At 36.3% G+C, this 19,607-nt stretch overlaps 1 protein-coding gene across 3 annotated transcripts in view; it reads right to left on the reverse strand.

The window, feature by feature from the left end:
• HELZ (helicase with zinc finger) overlaps nt 1-19,607 on the reverse strand; it is a 91,826-nt gene that overhangs the window by 15,070 nt on the left and 57,149 nt on the right. For all 3 annotated transcript variants that reach the window (XM_052807097.1, XM_052807096.1, XM_052807098.1), the window contains 8 exons: nt 18,563-18,681; nt 16,627-16,772; nt 13,948-14,095; nt 11,035-11,218; nt 9,842-10,070; nt 5,463-5,667; nt 1,346-1,397; nt 330-523 (listed from right to left, as the gene is read on the reverse strand). In XM_052807097.1, coding sequence (XP_052663057.1) covers nt 330-523; nt 1,346-1,397; nt 5,463-5,667; nt 9,842-10,070; nt 11,035-11,218; nt 13,948-14,095; nt 16,627-16,772; nt 18,563-18,681 — 1,277 coding nt within the window. The remainder of the gene's footprint in view (nt 1-329; nt 524-1,345; nt 1,398-5,462; nt 5,668-9,841; nt 10,071-11,034; nt 11,219-13,947; nt 14,096-16,626; nt 16,773-18,562; nt 18,682-19,607) is intronic.

Genomic DNA, 19,607 nt, shown 5'->3' on the forward strand with positions numbered 1-19,607 from the left:
CTAATTCAGATGCAGGTATCTCAAGTCAGATGAGATGAATTCCACTGGTATGCCTAAACCTAGAGATGAGAAAATACACCAAATTACGCAAACATGAAATTGCTTTTAGGCTGCCTGGAGTTATTTGTGGGAGCAATGCTTTTAAGTCCTCATTTTCTGGTGATGCTCTGCACGGCCACTCCTAAAGCCAGCTAAGCCCACATATTTGAAGTAAAGTGCTGAAAAAGCTTGCAAAATACTCACTAACTGATTTTGCCATTCATTCTTGTACATACAATAATTGGGGGGGGGGGGGGGGGGGGGGGGAGGAACAGAAAATGAATTCTTACAGGCAAAGGCACAGACATGACCATATTTCCTCCATAGACAGCAGGTACATATAGAATACTTGTCCCAGTGTGTGGATCTATCCTTTGAACAGGACTTGGAGATTTCCCCAGATTGGGGTGAGGTCCCAGAGGAGGAGGGGGAGGAGTATATGCTCGGATAGGATTTCCGATTAGAACAGAAGGATTGGGCTGAACTGAAAAGAAAAAAAAAAAAATACATACAAAAAAAGAAGATACATCCACAAAAAGAATATGAGGAAGACTATTTCTTTCTTTTTTCATTCTAATAGCATCTATCTTTATAAAGCATGTGTGCAACTCTCTAATACCATCGGTCTGATACACCAACAGAAAGCATTAATCAAATTCCTGTATCCCATTTCAAAAATCTAAAGAGGCAGAAAATACGAGTTGAGATACAGAAGAACAGGTAGCTGGTAACTGCATTAATGAAAGAATGTCCCAAACCAATTAAATATGCTGACAGTCAGAGTAGCTGTTAAACACTGCATCAAAAACTAGAATCATCCTCCTTTCTTTAGCAGGGAAGACAAGCTTTAAATTAATGCTTTTCAAATTAATAACAAAATTAAGCTATTACATGCTACCTTGCAAAAGTATAATCAGTAATATCTGGATGTATGACAGCACAATTTAAGTTCAAAGTACATCATAAAGCACTGCATGCAACATAATGTCCTAACTCTTAGTGCAAATACACTGGTACAGTATTTTACATTATGACTTTCAAAGACAGCCACTTCTAAGAGGCCAACAACTATGCTGTGTTAAGGCTCTAAAGTCAGTGCACAACACCTATAAAGGGATAGCCTCAGAAATACCTAATGTCCACTTAACAGTCTACAATCCATTTCCCAAAGGCACACAAGTAGTAAATGGCTTTCAAATAGAGAAGAAACCAGATACTCAATTTATGTCAAATGACTATCAACTTCACTGAAGTCAAATCAGCGTGAGCTCAGAGGAATTCCTTCAGTAACAGCAGAGATACTTACCAATTCCATCAGGTGGGAAATGGTCATTCTGGCTATGATGATGGACCTTGCCCTTTAAAGGGAAAAACAGTAATAGTAATGCTTTGCATTCTTACATAAACCAAAGCTTTTTATTTCAAGTGAACATTGTAATTAAATACAAAATAGACCTTGAAGGAAGTTAGCCCAACATTTTGTTCTTACACATTCAACTGTCCATTCCATCACCTAACTATGAATTCATGAAGTTGGACATTAAATACCACTAACTCAATTAGCCAATGGGTCATTACCAGTCCCTCTGGGGATACTCTCTCCCAAGGCCTGTTTTCAGATGCAAGGAGAGTTAACAGCAAGCTACTTTTTTCTCACCATTTTATTTCCCACTGTCTCACTTCTTTTAGAAGCAGCACCCAGTACTAACGTAACCCTCAGTATTCGTCTTCCGTGGCAGCTCTTAGTGGAAGCATGATCCATTTTCTTCTCCAGGTTTCCGCTCAAGAACCTTGGAGACAAAGTAGCTGCCACCAGTTTTACTCAATTGCTCACCCAGACTTGTTAGACATTGCCTCCCTACCCCATCTCATGTATCTGCTTCTGGACTTTGACCCCGTAGTGACTGCTCCCCCAGAAGTACAACACAGTAGAGTCAAGAACAAGAGTACTCTGGGGAAACTCTTTTTCCTTGGTGAATTGTACATTAGAAAAGAAGTTAACAGAACTGAGTTAACCCTCCTACATGCTCATGAGTTTACAGCATCAACCAATTAGTTAATATTCATAAACTGTGAGCACATATTCAAATGCTGGTATGCTCTTAAGTCTTTTGCAGGATAGGCATACCTTACTTAATCTGGAGCTAAGTACATTCACAAATTTAAAATAAATCTAAAAACCTTTTGATGCTGCAAAACTTTTCTTGCCCAGGAGATAAGTCTAGGCAGTCTTCCAGCAGCCTGAGCAAATTAGTCAGGGTACAAAGACAGGTTGTTTGACAATGCTGACCCATGCATAAACCACGTTGAAGAACTGGTCTCTGAATTTTCCTCTCGTTTTAAAAATGAATTATTGAAAAATAAAAGAATAACTGCTTTTCATTGCAGTACTTAAACAAAAGAAACCTGAAGAAACCTGTTTATTCACTAAAGAGAGCAAGATTCAATCTAAAAATGCAGAGTAGCTACACACCTTAATCACTCATGGTTAGTACAAGGCATTTCTGTATCTGTTATGCTGGCAGTTAGCATCAAGCTGTATGTGCAGAAGTCTAACAAATCTCTGTTCTACCTAACACACTTGTATTTTATAGGTGCTATACTTTTTGAACTGAAATAGCAAATGATTACATAAATTCGTAAGAAGAGCTGTCCTGTTGAACAGGAGCTTCAGCACACAACAGTATCAGATTGGTAAACATAAGACACCTGGGGCCATTTGTAAGTTGGGGAAGAGAGGTGCTGGCTTTGTCTTTTTCTTTTAATAGTTTTGATGGCTTAATGACTTTATAATAGTCTATTATTAACTTAACCATTATCGTTTCTCAAAGATATCCACATCAAGGTTCATTTCTCTACCCATCTACAAAATACCTACATCTACGCTTTAACTGATGGCAATTGAGAGCGCTGGAGCACAGATACACTCAGTGTCCTCTTAAAAACTTGCTCCACCTTCAGACTATAAAAATCCACATTACATAAAGGCACTTAGAGGAAACTCGGACCAAGATTTGGGTGACTTCAGGCAGTTAACAGCCTTGTCACTCCTAGGATCCCCCTTTAGTTAACAGAGAGAAGGGATTAGTCTCCAGAGTCTTATTCAGACCTGTGGCCCTCACTGACTGTATAAAATGTCAACAACGATGCACCTCGATTAAGTGCCTGAATCCAGGCCGAAAAGCTGCAGCACAGGCAGTGAGCAGGAGATAGGCAGTGTAAAAATTCAAAGCCTAATTTACTGTACGCTAACTACCCTGCAGGAAGCTCCAAGTTCTGAAAACTTTCCGTTTCCACATCATCACCTTTAATAAAGGCTGTGCGCATTCAACTCTGCTGCTCCTTCCGCGCTTCCACCATCCCCAGCCAAGCCACACAAAGGCAGGTGAAGGCAGATGCCCTCACAGACAGGGCTGCCATGAAGCACAGCAGCCCACGGCTAGCCAGTTCCATATTAGCTGCTTGCTTCTCAGAGAGACAGGACTGAAACTTTTTTTCCTCTTTAAAAAATAAACAGCAAACAGGTTTTTAATGTCCTTACATAAATCCAAGACCAATTCTGCTGAGTGAGAAGGTGCCATTTTTTAGAAAATCACTTTTCACCACATGTGAAAAACAAGCCCTGAACTGCATGGATCTCCACAAACTCACCACAAAACACCATATCGGAGGCTGTTCTCATTTTTTCACTACAAAATACACCAGCACTAGGTTTTTAATCTTTCATCTTTTAATGTTAAATATTGTACTCAGAAGTCTAAAATAAGCAAAACTAACCATCTGCTTTTAAAACTTGAGCAAAAGGCAATGTATCACTTATCACAGCCATTTTCTGTGTGTGTTTGAGAGTATTACCTGCTCGCTCTACTTCTGTTACTGCATATGCTAGCTGTCAATTGTATTCAGAGGGAAGAGATTTATTATAATTATGATATAGGTGGTTAAAACACTTAAGATCTTAAGCTGAAAATACAGTGCTGGCAGTTTGAAAGTATCTCTTCTCATTTCTACAGCATGAGTGCTTAGTTTACTAACAAACTGGAAGAAAAATAAACAGACTATTCACAAGACTCTCACTCCCCCCACACACCCCTCCTTTTTTTTTTAATGTACTATACCTGCATTTTCAAATACTTTTCTTTCATTTTAGGAAACAAAAAATATTAATAGTGATGTTCTATTATTAAAGAAAACACATTCAAGGCTGAAGCACTCATGAAAAATGAAGAGTGCAGCAATGACTTTAAAGACAATAATTTTTTAATTTATGGGTTTCTGTAAGCCTAGTGTTTTGACACATGACTAGATGCTTTAGAAATCTGGTGTTTGTTTCAGAAAGTAATGCATCTTGAGGAAGAAACCAAATGTTCTCACTTACAAACTCTCTTTTGGGAAGGACTGCCAAAGGGAAGGCTTTCCTTTTTGTAAAGTTAAATGAAATTTTTATGACAGGTTTTTTAAGTGATACACCCTGCAACAAAAATGCAAAGCTATGGAAAAGACATACGTTTCTTCCTTCTTGTACAACAGAATTCATCACAAAGCTGACAACCTGCATTTTAGTTGCATCTCTAAACACAATTTAATTAAATTATAACTCAAATGATTTTGAAATAAACTACAGAGAACTGTTAAAACAGAATTAATTACTAATATTTCACTCCCCAAAAAAGCTCAAAAATTTAGTGTTATTCTTTATCATCCTAAGGAAGCTATGTATTTTCATCACTTCTTTACCTGCTTTTATAAAAACAGCTGACAAAATTACCGCTGAGTGGTAATTTCATCTCTCTGCCCTTTTGAGGCTAATGAAATCCGGTCTTCTGAAGGACATTTTCAGTGATCTAATCTAGGCAATATACTGTTCTACAACATATTTTTAATTAAATCAAACAATTATCTTACATAAGTCCCTGAATTTTAAATGTGATTTTTAGATCAAACCAAATCACTTTTGGCTATTTATTTTGTTGTTTCCTTATACTCCTTGCCACTGTCTATATCAGCCTGTTGTTTCTCAGGGTACAGTCAGAGCACAAGCTGCTTGGGATAGGGATTGCCTCTTGTTCAGATGGTTTCATTTGGCTTATCTAAATACTGAGGCCAAGATCCATGGTTGAAGTTCGTCAGCGTCATTGCAACACAGTCAATGAACATGCCAGAGTGACCCAAGGTATACTTAGTAAGGAAACAAGGCTTGGACAACCCCAAGCTATACTGCTAAATACTGTATTATAATACAAGTCTAGAGCTTTCACTTGAAAATGCTGAGGATCCTTCTGAAATTTGCATTCATATCTGATTGCATTGATGCCATTTTAAAACAAACAGCTTGTTCCATAAACCTTTTATATCATTTCTCAAAAGGCATTTCTACATTCACGTCCACTTTCTGGCAAAATTCATCATCAGTAAAACATTACCTTTGGTGGTGACTGCTGTTGTTTGGTGGTATTCGCTGAATGTTGATGCCGAAGAGCTCGGGGGATAAATTCAGGAGCCAATGGGTTCAACACATAAGTTTTCTTTAACTCCAAAGCTTCCAACTGAGCTTTGATCTGTTCAAATGTGATACCATGGAGACTTTCATTCTCATGACACAGGGCAATAAACCTTTCCCAAAATTTCCTATGGAAACAATTTTTAGAAACAATGAAAAGGAGTAAGACTCGATGGCTGTTGTTAAAATTAAAACAGATTTAATATAACTCTGTGGCATTTTTATTTTTCGTGTATGCTCATTTTACACACCAAGCCATCCACCCTGCAACCTGATCCACGCATCTGAACCCCACAGCATAATGCAAAGCTCCCCAGTCATTTAAAATGGACGTATGGGTCTGTCCACATATATCAGATCACAGCACTGGGTGTATATCACATATAGTATTAATATCATGGACAGGTCTAATTTGGAACTTTTTCCTAGAAAAACAAACACAGTGAACACAACGCTTAAAATTCTGGAAAGCATGTGATTTATGGAATTTATTAAAGCTCAAAGTGTCACAGGGATTATATAGATTCTCAGTCCCAGAAGATGCCAAAAAGATTCTATGAATTTAGGCAGATCATTCAATTCCAGTGTCACAAATACCAAAGTTGAGATATACCCTCCAAACTACTCTTGTGAAACACTTTATAGAGCCACATGAAGATTAACATGTCAGGAGTATCTAGAGGGCCTTTGAGAGCCTCTGGTGGAAAACAAATAAAACTATAAATTTTATTGCGTGTTAGGTATTTCTGTAACATATCGAAAAAATTTCAAGCCAGAAAGACAATTGTCAGATGACACATGACTTTCTCTATGAAAATTCAGTATCCAACTTTTTGGAGGGTGGAGAGGTTATTTAAACCACGTAATAAACATTCTTACCTGTCTTCTGCTTTCTCATGACATGTCTTTCTATTGCTTATAAAAAAAGACTTTACATTTTTAATATCCACAGCGGGATCTATACAAAAATTTTACACTTATAATGATTATATTTTTTTTAACCTCAAAAACCCCCTCACTTTTTGGGTGAAATTACTCAAGCTTAAAAGATATTTAAATATGTCTGAAGATGTCACTTTAAAAAAAAAAAATCTGATTGAGCTGTTCTCTTTCAAAAAAAAAAAAAATCAAAAGTAATGGAAGTTATTGAAAAAGAGTATTAAAAAGACAATGACCTTAAAGGTGTGCTTGACTATAACTCATTCTAGTTCACCCTTCAGTAATAGGGTCTGGCCTATAAGCAAGCATTGTTATTTCCCCAAAAGCTGTAAAATGAGAGATTGCTGCACACTAATTTTAACAGCAGTGTCACATTTTGCTGAGTAGCTGGCTTTGTGGAAAAGAATAAATGTCTTTCTTGCAAGAATACCGTAATGTTACTGATGTATTTAAGAATTCAAAATAGTTTTCCCTAAAAGCCCATATTCTGTTGTGATTTTATAGGAGCAAGAAATGCTCTTTTAAAATTCAGGATGCAAGATGGCCCTTTTCCTGCATTCTGCTGTAAGCCAAATACATCTTGCAAGGTTTTAAGTGAGCATTAAAAAACCAAAATGAAATACTTCACTGGGATGCTTTAATGATGGAACTCCCTCTGATTAATCAATTCAGTCACCAAACCTACTGCCAAGTACCATAAATCCACTGAGACCCATCCACTTTTGCTTAAAATGCCCCAAGGAGTGTCTCTACACATGGAACACTTGTACTGGGGTGTAAGAACAGAGAATAAAATACTGCTCTGTCTGTCTCTTACAGCATGCTCTGGAGTTTAAAGGGAGTGTCTGCCAAAACAGCCCTGTCTAGTCCGGTTGTAACACACAGAAATGTAACGATTACCCTGGGCATACTTCACAAAGCTCTCTACAACTATCATTACAGAGTCTTGACTCATTTTGACAGGTATTAGAATATTTATAAAATTCAAGTACTCTCTAAACTTTTTTGAGGTCTGTTTTTTCCGAACGAAATGTCACTTCTTTCAGACTTCTATACTCCTATTGTACTAAAAAAGAACCATCTTTCTAGCAGCATGCCTGAGCCCCTCCAGCACTATTTTCAAAGAATGAATGTTCAATTATTCAGTGAAACAAGACAATGGTGTATTAAAGGGAAAGCTTGAGATAAATCTTAATAAAGCTCCAGTGCTCCTTGTTTCTTAATTATCTTTTTGTTTTATAATTTTGAACAGCTATACGTATATAAACAGCTGCTAGTCTTCAAAAGGCAAACTCAATCCCTAACTGCCAAGACTGTAACTTATGTACCATGCTGATAGCCTACACTTTTATTTTAGTAAGGTTTTGCATGCCCTATTTCAGATATTTTGAAGGAGCTATACTTGGAGAAACTGCTGAGCCCCCACATTTGAAAACTGGGTCCCCTATAGGTATCTAATTTAAAACCTCAGCACTCAAGCTTAATGTGAAAATTCAAGATATTATCTTCCTCACTGGGATTTAGAGAGAATATGACACATGGTCATTCTCCAACAAAAGCTGTATTTATAGACAGATGGTTAAAGAACCAGTAATGGTCCTAGGTGCTAGCTAGACTAACTAGGGATTAACTAACTCTCTGACTTAGGGTAACACTGCACATCCTGAACCCCAATGTAGGGAAATGAAACAAAATTTATCAACTAAGAGTAATTTCTGAACAAGCAGTAAGAGAAATCTCAGTCAGCACAGCATGGCAACCTCTACAGCTAAGTTGATGAACTAGAGACTGCACCAGCAGACTGTAACAGACACTCATCATTTGCAGATTGAGTGCTTGGGAGGCACAGAGCTCTTTCTCATCAGTTAGTTACATAAACGAGGTCATGTCTAAAAAAACCAAACAGGTAATGGGAGAAGTAAAATAAAACCACAACCATTATTTCTCTTTTAGTAAGATATTATTAGCAGTTTAGAGCAGATCACTGTATTAATGTATGGATACTGACGTGTCCCCAGCAGATAAGTGGTTAAATTCAGGTTATATTTCATAAATGCAGTAAACAAAGGTTTGGCTTCCATTTGGGTTTTTCAATTCTAATCTGTTAAAACCACATCCATTTTCAATACAGTAGAAGAATACTTCTCAGGAAAGTAGAATACAACATAGATATAACAACTGACTAATACATATTTTTAGCTTTATTTTAATAATGTAGTCGGTGCAGTGTTTCCTCTCTTTGAGAAAAAAGCCTCAGGGTTTATCTCTTATCATCTCAACATTTCAGCTTTTCCATCGAAAAAGAAACCTTTGAAGAACAAGAACTTGGTAACCTTAACATCAGTGTTTATATCTCTCAGCATTTTTCACATTTCTTCATTTAGGTCTGTAAAAAGTAAATTCACTCAAATCTTAGCAAGATTTTTCCTAGTGTCATGAAGACATACAAAAACATAAATAATCGTTTTCAAGTCTTCTACCTTCATATGACTGCCATAATATTCAACTTTAAAATGCTACATTACATCACAATTTTTAACTCCAAATTATATATTACTTTTATTTACACATAAAATTGTAACAGGTATTAAAAAAAAAAAACACAACTAGAAAATAAAATGAAGCATCTTCAATTGTTACTGTCAAGTAAAAATTAGAGCAACTATAAATACATTAAAAGACAGTTTATCAAAGACCCGGTTGTAGATACCTCACACTTCTTCTCTGTAGGCTGTTTTACATGGTGACACCATGACTTTGGATAAGAGGGTAAAACCAGAACAAAACAAAAAAAGAAAAACAAACAAACAAAAAACCCCACCAAAACAAACAAAAAAACCAACAAAAAAAGCCAGACTTGTCCACCCGTAAGGTTTTCTTTGCTATCATTGAGGGGAAAAAAAAAAAAAAAAATTGTCGCCACTCTTCCCTGTCAGCAAGACTTACTAATCGGGGGACAGAGCAGCCCTTGCACAACTGCATGCTTCCAGCTCCAGAGGAGACTTGGTAGTTGGCATCGCAGGTATTGCTGCGGCACAGACCGCGACTGCTCAGTCTACGGAGGGCTACAACTGCCTGCTGTGCCTGAGGGGTGAGCTTCAGCAGCACACTTCGGACAAGCCTGCAGGTTCAAGTCTCTGCAAGAGTTGGGAACACAACTGATGCTTTACCATCTTTATGGTATTTCCATGGATATAACCGTGAAGAACTTCAATTTCATTATACAGTTATTTTAAGGGTTTAAGTATATTGTGTCTTACTTGGCACCTAAAAGAACATCCATCATTTTACTAAATCCATTAGTCATAGATAAACACATTTTCTAGTATCCTTAGCCCTGATTAAGGAACAAATATAAAGTACCTGCATCTTCCAATGGAACATAAAGCAATAGGATCGCCCACCACAGCTACCAGGGATTGTGCTCTTGTAATGGCAGTGTTGAGAAGTTTGTAATTAGACAGAAAACCATAATCCAAGTCTTCTGTTGAATCCTCCAGTAACTGCTCTTTCCTTTTAATTGGTGTTTGCTTATGTTTGCACGTATGCCGTGTTCGTACTGTGCTGAGAAACAAAACTCTAAACTGTTTTCCTAAAATGAAACAAAAAACAAATATCTGAGATAATTGTAGCTATTTCTGCTAGTAACACAATCAGACCGCTGCACTTGCCAGCCAGATTTCACACCTAGATATTCTGAAGAACTGATAGCTACCTTTAACATGAAGAGCTTTATGCAAGAATAATAAGATTTAAAAATTTTAAAAGATGCACTATAAATAGCATATTCTATTACAAGAATATTTCCTCTTTAAAAAACTTATTTTTCATCTTGATATTAATCACTCCAGAACTTTCTGAAATGCTTATTACCTTTACAACATTGCCAATCAGCTAATAACAAATCTTGGACTTATTTATTCTACCTTAAAAAAAAAAAGTTCTGGACATTCTTGTTTCATAATTTAAAATTTCTCAAATATACGAATATCTACCATGAAAAAACAGAACACACCACTCACTGTCACTCAGTTACTTTATTATCTTCCTTTGTTTATTACTGACTAAATGTGCAGCCTAGCAACAGGCTACACCTACACAAAATTCTTGTTATCAGTGTGATTCCAGGAACAAATACCTAAATTTGTGGACCCCTTTTTACAGTCTATTCCACAAATACAAAAATCAGTAAACATTTTGAGACTAAAGCCTTGTTACATTTTTATTTGGAACTCTGTTCTTCCCCTTATGATAAAAATCCATCAGTTTTCACATTTTTCACTCAATCAATCTATTTTTTAAGTAACCTTGAACTTAATTTTGAAAAAAGATAAATCTCACATCCATGAGTTTATTGCTTTGGTATTCAATGTTGGAATAACATCTCATCAGCATATTTGCCAGTTTCATTTTGATACATTGGTTTTTATGGGCTGTATCACAGCTCTCCTTTTGTTCTGATCGTTTTAAGATTATTTTTGTAAGTCTTACTTAACTTCACCAGTCACATTTTTCACTTCCTTAGCGTATCTTTGAGATGTATCACTATTACTTACCCTGAACATTTAGCACTCTCTCTACGCTGACATCAGACAGTCTTTTTTTCCGAAGTTCAGCCCGAATTCTGAACACTTGATCAGCATAAGGTGTTACAACACCTATACTGCCATCATCCAATTTGCCCCAGGCAACAGGCCATTTTCTTCTTAATTCTTCAACACGTTCTACTACTTCAAACACCTTAAAAGAAAGTCAGAATTCTTAAAAACATGTTCCACTGAAGATCATTCTTTGATATGGAAAGAGAATTTGAATTTTAAAACTCACAGTATTACGTAGCCTTACTGAACAAGCAGTAATACTATTGCGTTCTATGGTGCTACTCTAAAATATTATGTATTAAAACAATGTATTTACTATACAGTACCTTTTTTTAATCTTGAAATAAAAGTTTGCCCACAACAATGTCACCTTTAAAGTACAAGCTGGGAAATTATACTAATAGCCTTAATTTTCATGCTTACGTTCTTATGAAAATGTCAAGTGCAGTGGGACCTTTCTTATCACACTTTATCTAATTTCCATAAGTAAATATACTCCCTAAATAGGGATTATTTTATTTTTATTCTGGATTTTATATATGTCATATTACAGTTTGATAACTCTAGAAAGAGAATATGTATATCAGAGCACAATCACTTCCCATTCCAAAGAATACCATCAGGAGTTTCAGATTATTCATCAACTGCTAGTTCATCTATATGAAATACTATTAAGTGTGCTACCTGAGAAGACTAATGAGTAATAAAAACTGAAAACCTCCTCCTGTGAGGAGACAGGCTCAAGGTAACCTTCTGCCAAAAAGCACCACGCACAGTAGCTTCTGTTTCAACACACTGAATAGAGATAGGGCACTATAGAAGGTATTTCTGAATAACTTTATGGAAGGTTTGTGGTTCCTTTTTTTTTTTTTTTTTTTTTTAACATTTACATTCAATATGTCATTCAAAAAATGTCAATATGTTATTCAATAAAGATTTATCCAGCTACTGAAGGCATGATAATTGATGAATGCAGTTTTCCTATGGCATCACAAATGCAAGCTCAGCCTCTTAATGGAAGCTAGGCAGATAGTCTTTCCTACAAAAACCTCAAGTATTCCTAACTTTCTTCCCTTCCCTGTTCATCCAGTTATCTTTGGCTGTGGGAAGGGGGTGGTAAAAATAAATTTAATGGTCTTAGCTTTTATATTATCTCTTCTTCAAATTGGTAAGTGGGAATTCTAGGGACTTTTATGGACATTTCAGGAACATGAAAAGTGATATAAATCACAATGGGTATGTACAGTAGTATAAAGCATAGTAGCTCCCAGCTGCTAAAAGTGTTGCTTCATGTTGACTTCTTAGGATCTAAGATCTGATTATATGACACACATTCTCATTTAAGGATGTATTTTTTAAAAATGAATCTAAACTAGAAGTTTATTGAAAAACTCAGGAAAAAAGCTAGTTCTACTGACAAAGGATATTAGAATAAACTTTGATATCTATAAAAACTGTAGCACAAATATAATGATCCTTTGCAAGTATTTTGGCAAGCTTCTCTGAAAGCATATAGCTTCTGGATATGTATTTAGAATTAACACCATATAGGGAAATTTTAGAATTAAGACCAAAAGGGGAAAGTGTATTTTCCAGATTAATACTTAATATAGGCACCAATGAACCATAAGACGCCCCAATGCAAATGTCCATTAAGGGTCAAACAGCAAAAATCTCCCTCATCATCTGAATTTCAGTTTTTCGTGTTGGTGTTTAAGCAGCTGTTGTCCTTCATTTCTGCCTGTAGCTATTAATGACTCACAATTTTCAGACAGTTACTTGGCTACTGAAGATATTTTTAGGTTTTTTACAACTTTTTTTAAATGGCAAAGCAATCCAAGTAGATTAATGAAAGTAGTCAGGTGCCTTCAGTTTTTTGCAGTGATGTGTCCAGAAGTCATTGGAGCTTCTTATTTAAGTAGATATCCTAATACAACAAAGAATGCATAACACATGCAGCATAATAACAACAAACAGGTTAAAAATTGTGCATCAGATGAACCGCACCGTGATCAGAAGGGGAAACACAGACAGCTCTGCAGTGCTTCATAATAAACACTGCTGCTACACTGCAACCTAACTTCAGTTAAAGTTCCTCATAAGTTTACAAAAATTAGTGATATTTCTTTGTTTTTCTTTAAACATCAAGGACATTTCTTAAGACATCTTTTTGGTGGGAAAAAAAAGAGGAGTTGGGTCAACCCTCCTCTAACTGGGAAAAGGTATGTTCCACTATGAAGACTACTATCAAGTCGGGGTGGGGTGGGGGTGTGAGTTTGTTTTTTGTTTGGTTTTGTGGGTTTTGAATTATTTTTTTTTAACTCAAGGGAAGGAATGAGAATGAAAGTAGCTTTTGAAGAATACAAATAAATCTATGTGAAACAAACATATTGACAATAAGTTCTCACCTAAAAAAAAAAAATAATCCCATCTGCACATCATCAGTTAGACACTGATCCTAAACATATTAAAGCAAACATGAAATGTTACTCCAGAGGACTCTTATCTGAGTGGGAACATTTCTACAACAGGCTAAGAAATCTAAGTTTTACTTCAAATTGCAGTTACTCTCAGTTGCTAAGATACATCCATCAGAATGTCACAAAAATTATCAGGAAAGACATCCTAAAGAATGAGCCTGAGAGAACTATATGAAGCTTACAATTTGCAAAGAAAAAAAGAAGATAAATTAGTGGAAATGTTTACTACAATTGCAATGTTCACTGCTTCATATTTAGCAAACTCCATGTTCCCCTCTCCTAGTAGAGGACAATTGATGTCTTCCACCTACACTGAGCATAAACCAATAAATTTGGGGGCAGTGGAGCTTTAAGAAAACAATCAAGAATAAAGGCAAAGAAGAGTTACCTCTGCATTATTGTAAAAAGCTGTACTATTTTTTTCTTGCACATCTTCTCCACGTGCTGTGAAGAAAGTCAAAGGGTAGAAATCTTTGTGTGCTGGCTGCTTTCCACTTGCCATCAATTTGCCTTCATAGAAAAGTTCAGATGTATAACTGTAACAAGGCAAAACAGAATAAAATGTGGAGTCTACATATGAGCTCAGTGATAAAATATGGAATCACAAAATAATTCATAAGGAAAACAGAACCACTGATTACTCTTGGGCATCTTCAAGTGATTTCTCTGAACTGATACTTCCATATTACAAATGGAGCAGAAGGCACTAAAAATATGCTTTTCCAACACTACTTCTACAAAGGCAGTATTTTCTTCTAATCTAAAGCTCAACAAAGTTACGAACATTCTCACTAATGTTTCACGCAGAAGTTCTGGTGGCTTGAAATTGGGCAAAAGGAACACTTCTGTCTGGCATCGGTTATTCCCCAGCCTGGCTGGACAATGAGCCTGCTTACATCAGTTAAGAGTTGTTGAAGTTGGAAGACAAATTTACTAAAGATTTCATGTGTACTGAACACAATGCAGGCCAAGTGTTCAGCTTTCAAGCAAGCTTTTCCGCTGTGACTTCTACTCCAGACTAAGCTATGTTACTAGTCATCAGAAGCACAACCAGAACATACTTCCTCTGCTGGCAGCAGCCATTATAGCAGCTAGCTGAGTGAAAAAGAAATGAGGCAAGAACTACTTTCATGGTGAAAACAGGAGGGAAGAAGGCAAACTGAATGGAACAAGACAAAAAGCCAGCAAGACGAGACTGCAGATTACTATAAGTAGTACTGTAAGCACTGTATACTAGTGCATGGACAATAGAGCTAAACTAATGTACTGGCTTTCATTAATTAGTGAATTCTGGTATAACCTAACTTGTGAATGCTCAGCCTCCAACCTTAATGTTCTTTGCATATAGCTCTGTGGATGCAGTAACATGAATGCAGCCTGACATGAAGACAACAAAAGCAGGAGACTTAAGTCAGTGGGCCCACCAAGTTCTTCCAGGCTTCCAACTATTGTAGCTTAACATGTAAATAACTGGTCAAGGAAAAGCTAAAGAAACTAGTCTGCTACCAAATCATCATCACACAACTGCAGCCCACTACTAACCAGAACGGGCTTACACTACACAATCCTGAAGAATATGGAACTCTTCTGTGGATTGAGTTGCAGCAGTCCACGGCTGTCAATGAGCAAATTAATTTATTTTATTAATTAATTTCTTCTGGAAATTTATTCTTAGTAACAAGTTCTCATTAAACAATAAACCACCCTTTCTACAAGGACTGTTTTTTCCAATTACAGCTCCAAAGTCAGGCTGAACTAATGGCTTGTTCTTTCCTTAACTTCTTTTGGTCTCTTCGCTTCAGTGAGGTAGGTATGATTAATGAGCCCACCATGAACCATCTTCCTACACTTACTTCTGTCTTAAGTGCCATGGTCCCATTTGTCAGGGGAAATCCCACGTTATAAAACCAAAGTAGACCTGAGAGTCTCCTAAATGGACCACCGTCAGAGTATTTAGCAGGTTTCACTTCACACAGCAATACTTTCTAGTGGAATCAGGCACACTGGACTGTCACTAGACAGCCGACTAGCCCCAGTGGTATTTCTGCAATCCTTACTTCTGTGTTCAACACAGTGGATCTTTCTAGGAACTCACTGTCTGAACTCCAACTGCTGAAGTGAATTTTCATGGTCTTTGAGACAAATTTCATGGAAGTGATCTCTAACCAAAAGCTGAAACGATCCCTTCCTTTTCAGATTCTCTCTCATTTCAAACTTATAATTTCAAGAAATGTGTAAGAAATTTAGCATCACTCAGTCTGTAATTACAAAGTCCATAAAATGAAGACAGATCCAGTTGTGTAACAAAGTATGTTACATTCTCACTTCAGATTCCCCAGAGCACTTAAATACTTCTGCTTTTGCTTTGACCAGAGTGATAACCTAATTAGTATGACTGGATACCAACACAATATTCCTCAGTACATATTCGAGCCAGGATTTAAACTTTAGCATTTTTCCCCATGATTGCACTTATTCTTTCTAGCACAGCTCATGGATGAGCTCATTACACTAGCAGCCATTAGTTTATCATAGCATAAAAATGCAAACCCACTGATTAATGTGTCTTGAAAGAAGTAATAAAAGAAGACAACAGGAAAGAAACATGCCCAAAATTCGACCTATTTTTTTTCTGTTCATAGTTGTATATCTGTACATTCCTTACATTGCACATAGCTTACCGTTCCAACATAATCCACCCCAGTAATTCTAAAATTCTGACAGAGTTCAAAGAAACACACATCCTATATAATATACCGCGTAACTTTTAAAAAGGGAAAGTTAGCTCTTCTTTGGCTTAGTGTGCAAGTCTTGCAGCCAAAGCATCCCCACCTGAATGAGGGGTCTGTAATACAACTAACTGAATCCCTGGCATCTGCTCTAGGAGATGGAATTTCAACCTGGTAACAAAGAATTACTCTACTAATTAACTTTGAAACAACTAAGATTTCATTACAGAAACACGTAATGCTTTTCTCTTCATTCAGCTGTGCTTGGCTCAAGAGTTGTTTTGTTCACTCACACCAGTCAAAGAAACGCACGATACAGTGAAAAAGTTCACACCTACTTGATGATAGCTTCATGGGAGCGATAGTTCTCACACAGCAAGATCCTGCATGGAAATTCTGCAGGGTAGTGCTCATAGAGCCGATCAAGCAATGAAACATGAAGGTTTCTTTCCCTGGCAAATTCACTGTAGACAAAAGGACTGAGCTGTAATAGACACACACATACAAAAGAAAATGTAACTAAATATGTGGACTTGAAATTTCATGCTCCCAACATAGGTAATTTGCATCAAAACAAAAATGAAACCTCACTTTTACTGTACATTCATAGTTGGAAGACATATACCATGGCTATTCCATAGAAATGCCCATTCCTACTGTAAAAGTGACAAAAGACCAGCATGCCCTTAAAGGAACAATAAAACATTCAATAACTATGTAAGGAGGAGAGAAGAACCCTTATATCTAAGGGGTTTTTTTGTGGCTTGCACAGATGAATAACTCAAAGCAGAGAGCTGTTTGACACCAAAAAAAAAAAACCCCAAAAAAAAGTGTTTTGAATGACATTACACCATTACTCTGACAATCACTTTACAGTTAAGTTACTACCACAAATAGTACAGATCAGAAAATACAGAAATTTGTAACACAATTTTAAGAAGTTAAATAGAAAGTCACTGGAAAAACTAAAACCCAAGCGGCCTAGTTACTGTTACACTAAACTACTCCTGGGCTTGTTTAACAATAAAAACACCACCTATTACAGCAAGAAAAACAGAACCAAAGATGATGAAAAAAGATTTTTAAAATAAAATTTTAGAATGTAGAAATTAAGCCAATCTGTTTTGTCATTCTGAATACATATGATTCAGATTCCGAGTTTCACTTCAGATAACCATTAGTTTTAGAAATTTAAATACTGGATACCTCATAGAGTAGCTTCTGCAAGAACCTGAGCTATAGAACAGCTCTTTACGCACGTAGCCTGAGACACACAGGCCAAGTCAAGACTCTGCCCATCCAGCTGGGCTGATGCAATCTAGCCTGAAGTGGTAAGAATTCCAATCTCTTAAGAAGCTCTTTTGAGATCTGTATTTAAAAAGCACTATCCCAGTCCTTGGGATTACTATTATCGTGACTTGAAATGGTCTAGTACTATTAAATCATAGGTGGCAACACCTATGTAATTACTACCTAAGCAACAGTTTATTACTATAAGCAATACTCTATTGATATTGTGAAATGTCAAGAGAATTAAAGGCAAATCTATAAAAACAAATGTATCTGGCCTAAATCAACAAAGCAAGTAAAGTTACTTTTCCAAGCATGCTTTCTCATGCCTACAGGTTACAAAATGACATGCATAATCAGCATTTTAAACTCTTCTAAACTCTTTAAACCAAGCAATTCCTAGGCACATAACATAAAGGCACTGGTTAGTTCCCATTTCCTACTTCTAACTTGTTCAAATCCTTACCAGACTGTGATGCTTCTAATTAAAAAAAAAGTTGTCTAAAGCATAATACACGTTCTCCGTATTCTTCAATTCTTTACAAAATCAACACGGAATACCAGTCGTAAAAAGTAGGAGAAACTCCTACCCTGACTGTAATAACTATCCCCATATCTTATCCAAATAACATCCCTTGAATTTTCCTTGGCTTCCCCATCTGTTGTATGACCAGTAAAATTTATGCATCTCCCTCTTTAAAATGAAATTTCACTTGCATATAGTTCAGTGGTTGAGCGGGCCCAAGTATGTTCTATCACACATTTCCTATGTAAACTTGAACAACTGACATGCTTTTTGCCTCAATTCCCTTACTGTAAAATGGAGACAACAGCATATTCTCTTAGCAGAAATACTGTGAGTCTATGTTAGAGATTATGAGGTATTCACATACCACAGAAATTTGGAGCAGATAAATAACTTAAATATATAAATACAAATATTACATATATGCACTCTACATTCAAAAATTTTATAGCTCCTACCTGCATATGGTCTCCAGCCAAGACAATTCTTGTGTTTTTATTAGCTAATGCTAGAGGCATAATAGTTTCGCACTCCATAGCTTGTGCAGCTTCATCTAACAGAATGTGTGTAAAAAACCCTGTAAAACAGAGATATCAGCAAATAAATGAAACTTGAAATATGATAAAATACACAGTGATAACAATACAAGATATTGTACTCGAAGTTCTTTATTTTGATAGTAACCAAAACTAGAAAAAATTCAGTATGGCTTATACAAATTGATTTCTAGCATCTACTTAAAAATGACACAATTTTCAAACCCATCAGATGACCAACAGCAGTCAACTGATTGCTAGTGACAATAGCAGCAGCCTACAGATCTGCCTCCTCCTCCTCCTGATACATATGAAGTTAAACAAGTGTTTTATCTGAGCTCTCCTTATACCAAGAGGAAATGTCTCTTGGCAGACCTCCCTCAGTAGGTTTCTCAAATTTGAAAATCTTTTCATCACCATGAGGCTTGAAGAGCTTTGAACAATGACAATGAAAAGGACTTCCTCATGTACTTGAGTCCTATTAATTATTTTATATACTAAATTTCCCATTAAAATTGCACACATACCTGAGCGCTTTGCTGGTTATGGGCTTTAAGGAATGTCGGGGAGAAAAAAGGAACAGAAGTTGAAGGAAAATTTAAATTCAATCTTATGACAGTATTGGACCAAAAGGTTTGTTGGGTGGGTGGGAATCTATGCACTGGATAACATTCACTTGAAAAAAACTGGGCCACAGTAGACTTTTATTTTATGAAATGTAAATTCAGGATAGGCATAGAAGTGGTTTTATACGTTGATATATATTAAGGTTTAAAACAAAGTATTAGGGGACTTAGTCTAACATCCAATTAAGATTATACAAATAAAAATGTAGCAATTTTATTTGGAAAACATGAATTTCATACAGCTGCACACACATTATTATGGCATGACTGTACGCAGCTCATTGCCAAACAAAGCAGTTACTTCCATCTAAAGACCTGAAAATATTTACCATAAATTCCAT

The sequence above is a fragment of the Harpia harpyja genome, chromosome 14 (assembly GCF_026419915.1).
Source record: "Harpia harpyja isolate bHarHar1 chromosome 14, bHarHar1 primary haplotype, whole genome shotgun sequence".
Taxonomy (NCBI): Eukaryota; Metazoa; Chordata; class Aves; order Accipitriformes; family Accipitridae; genus Harpia; species Harpia harpyja.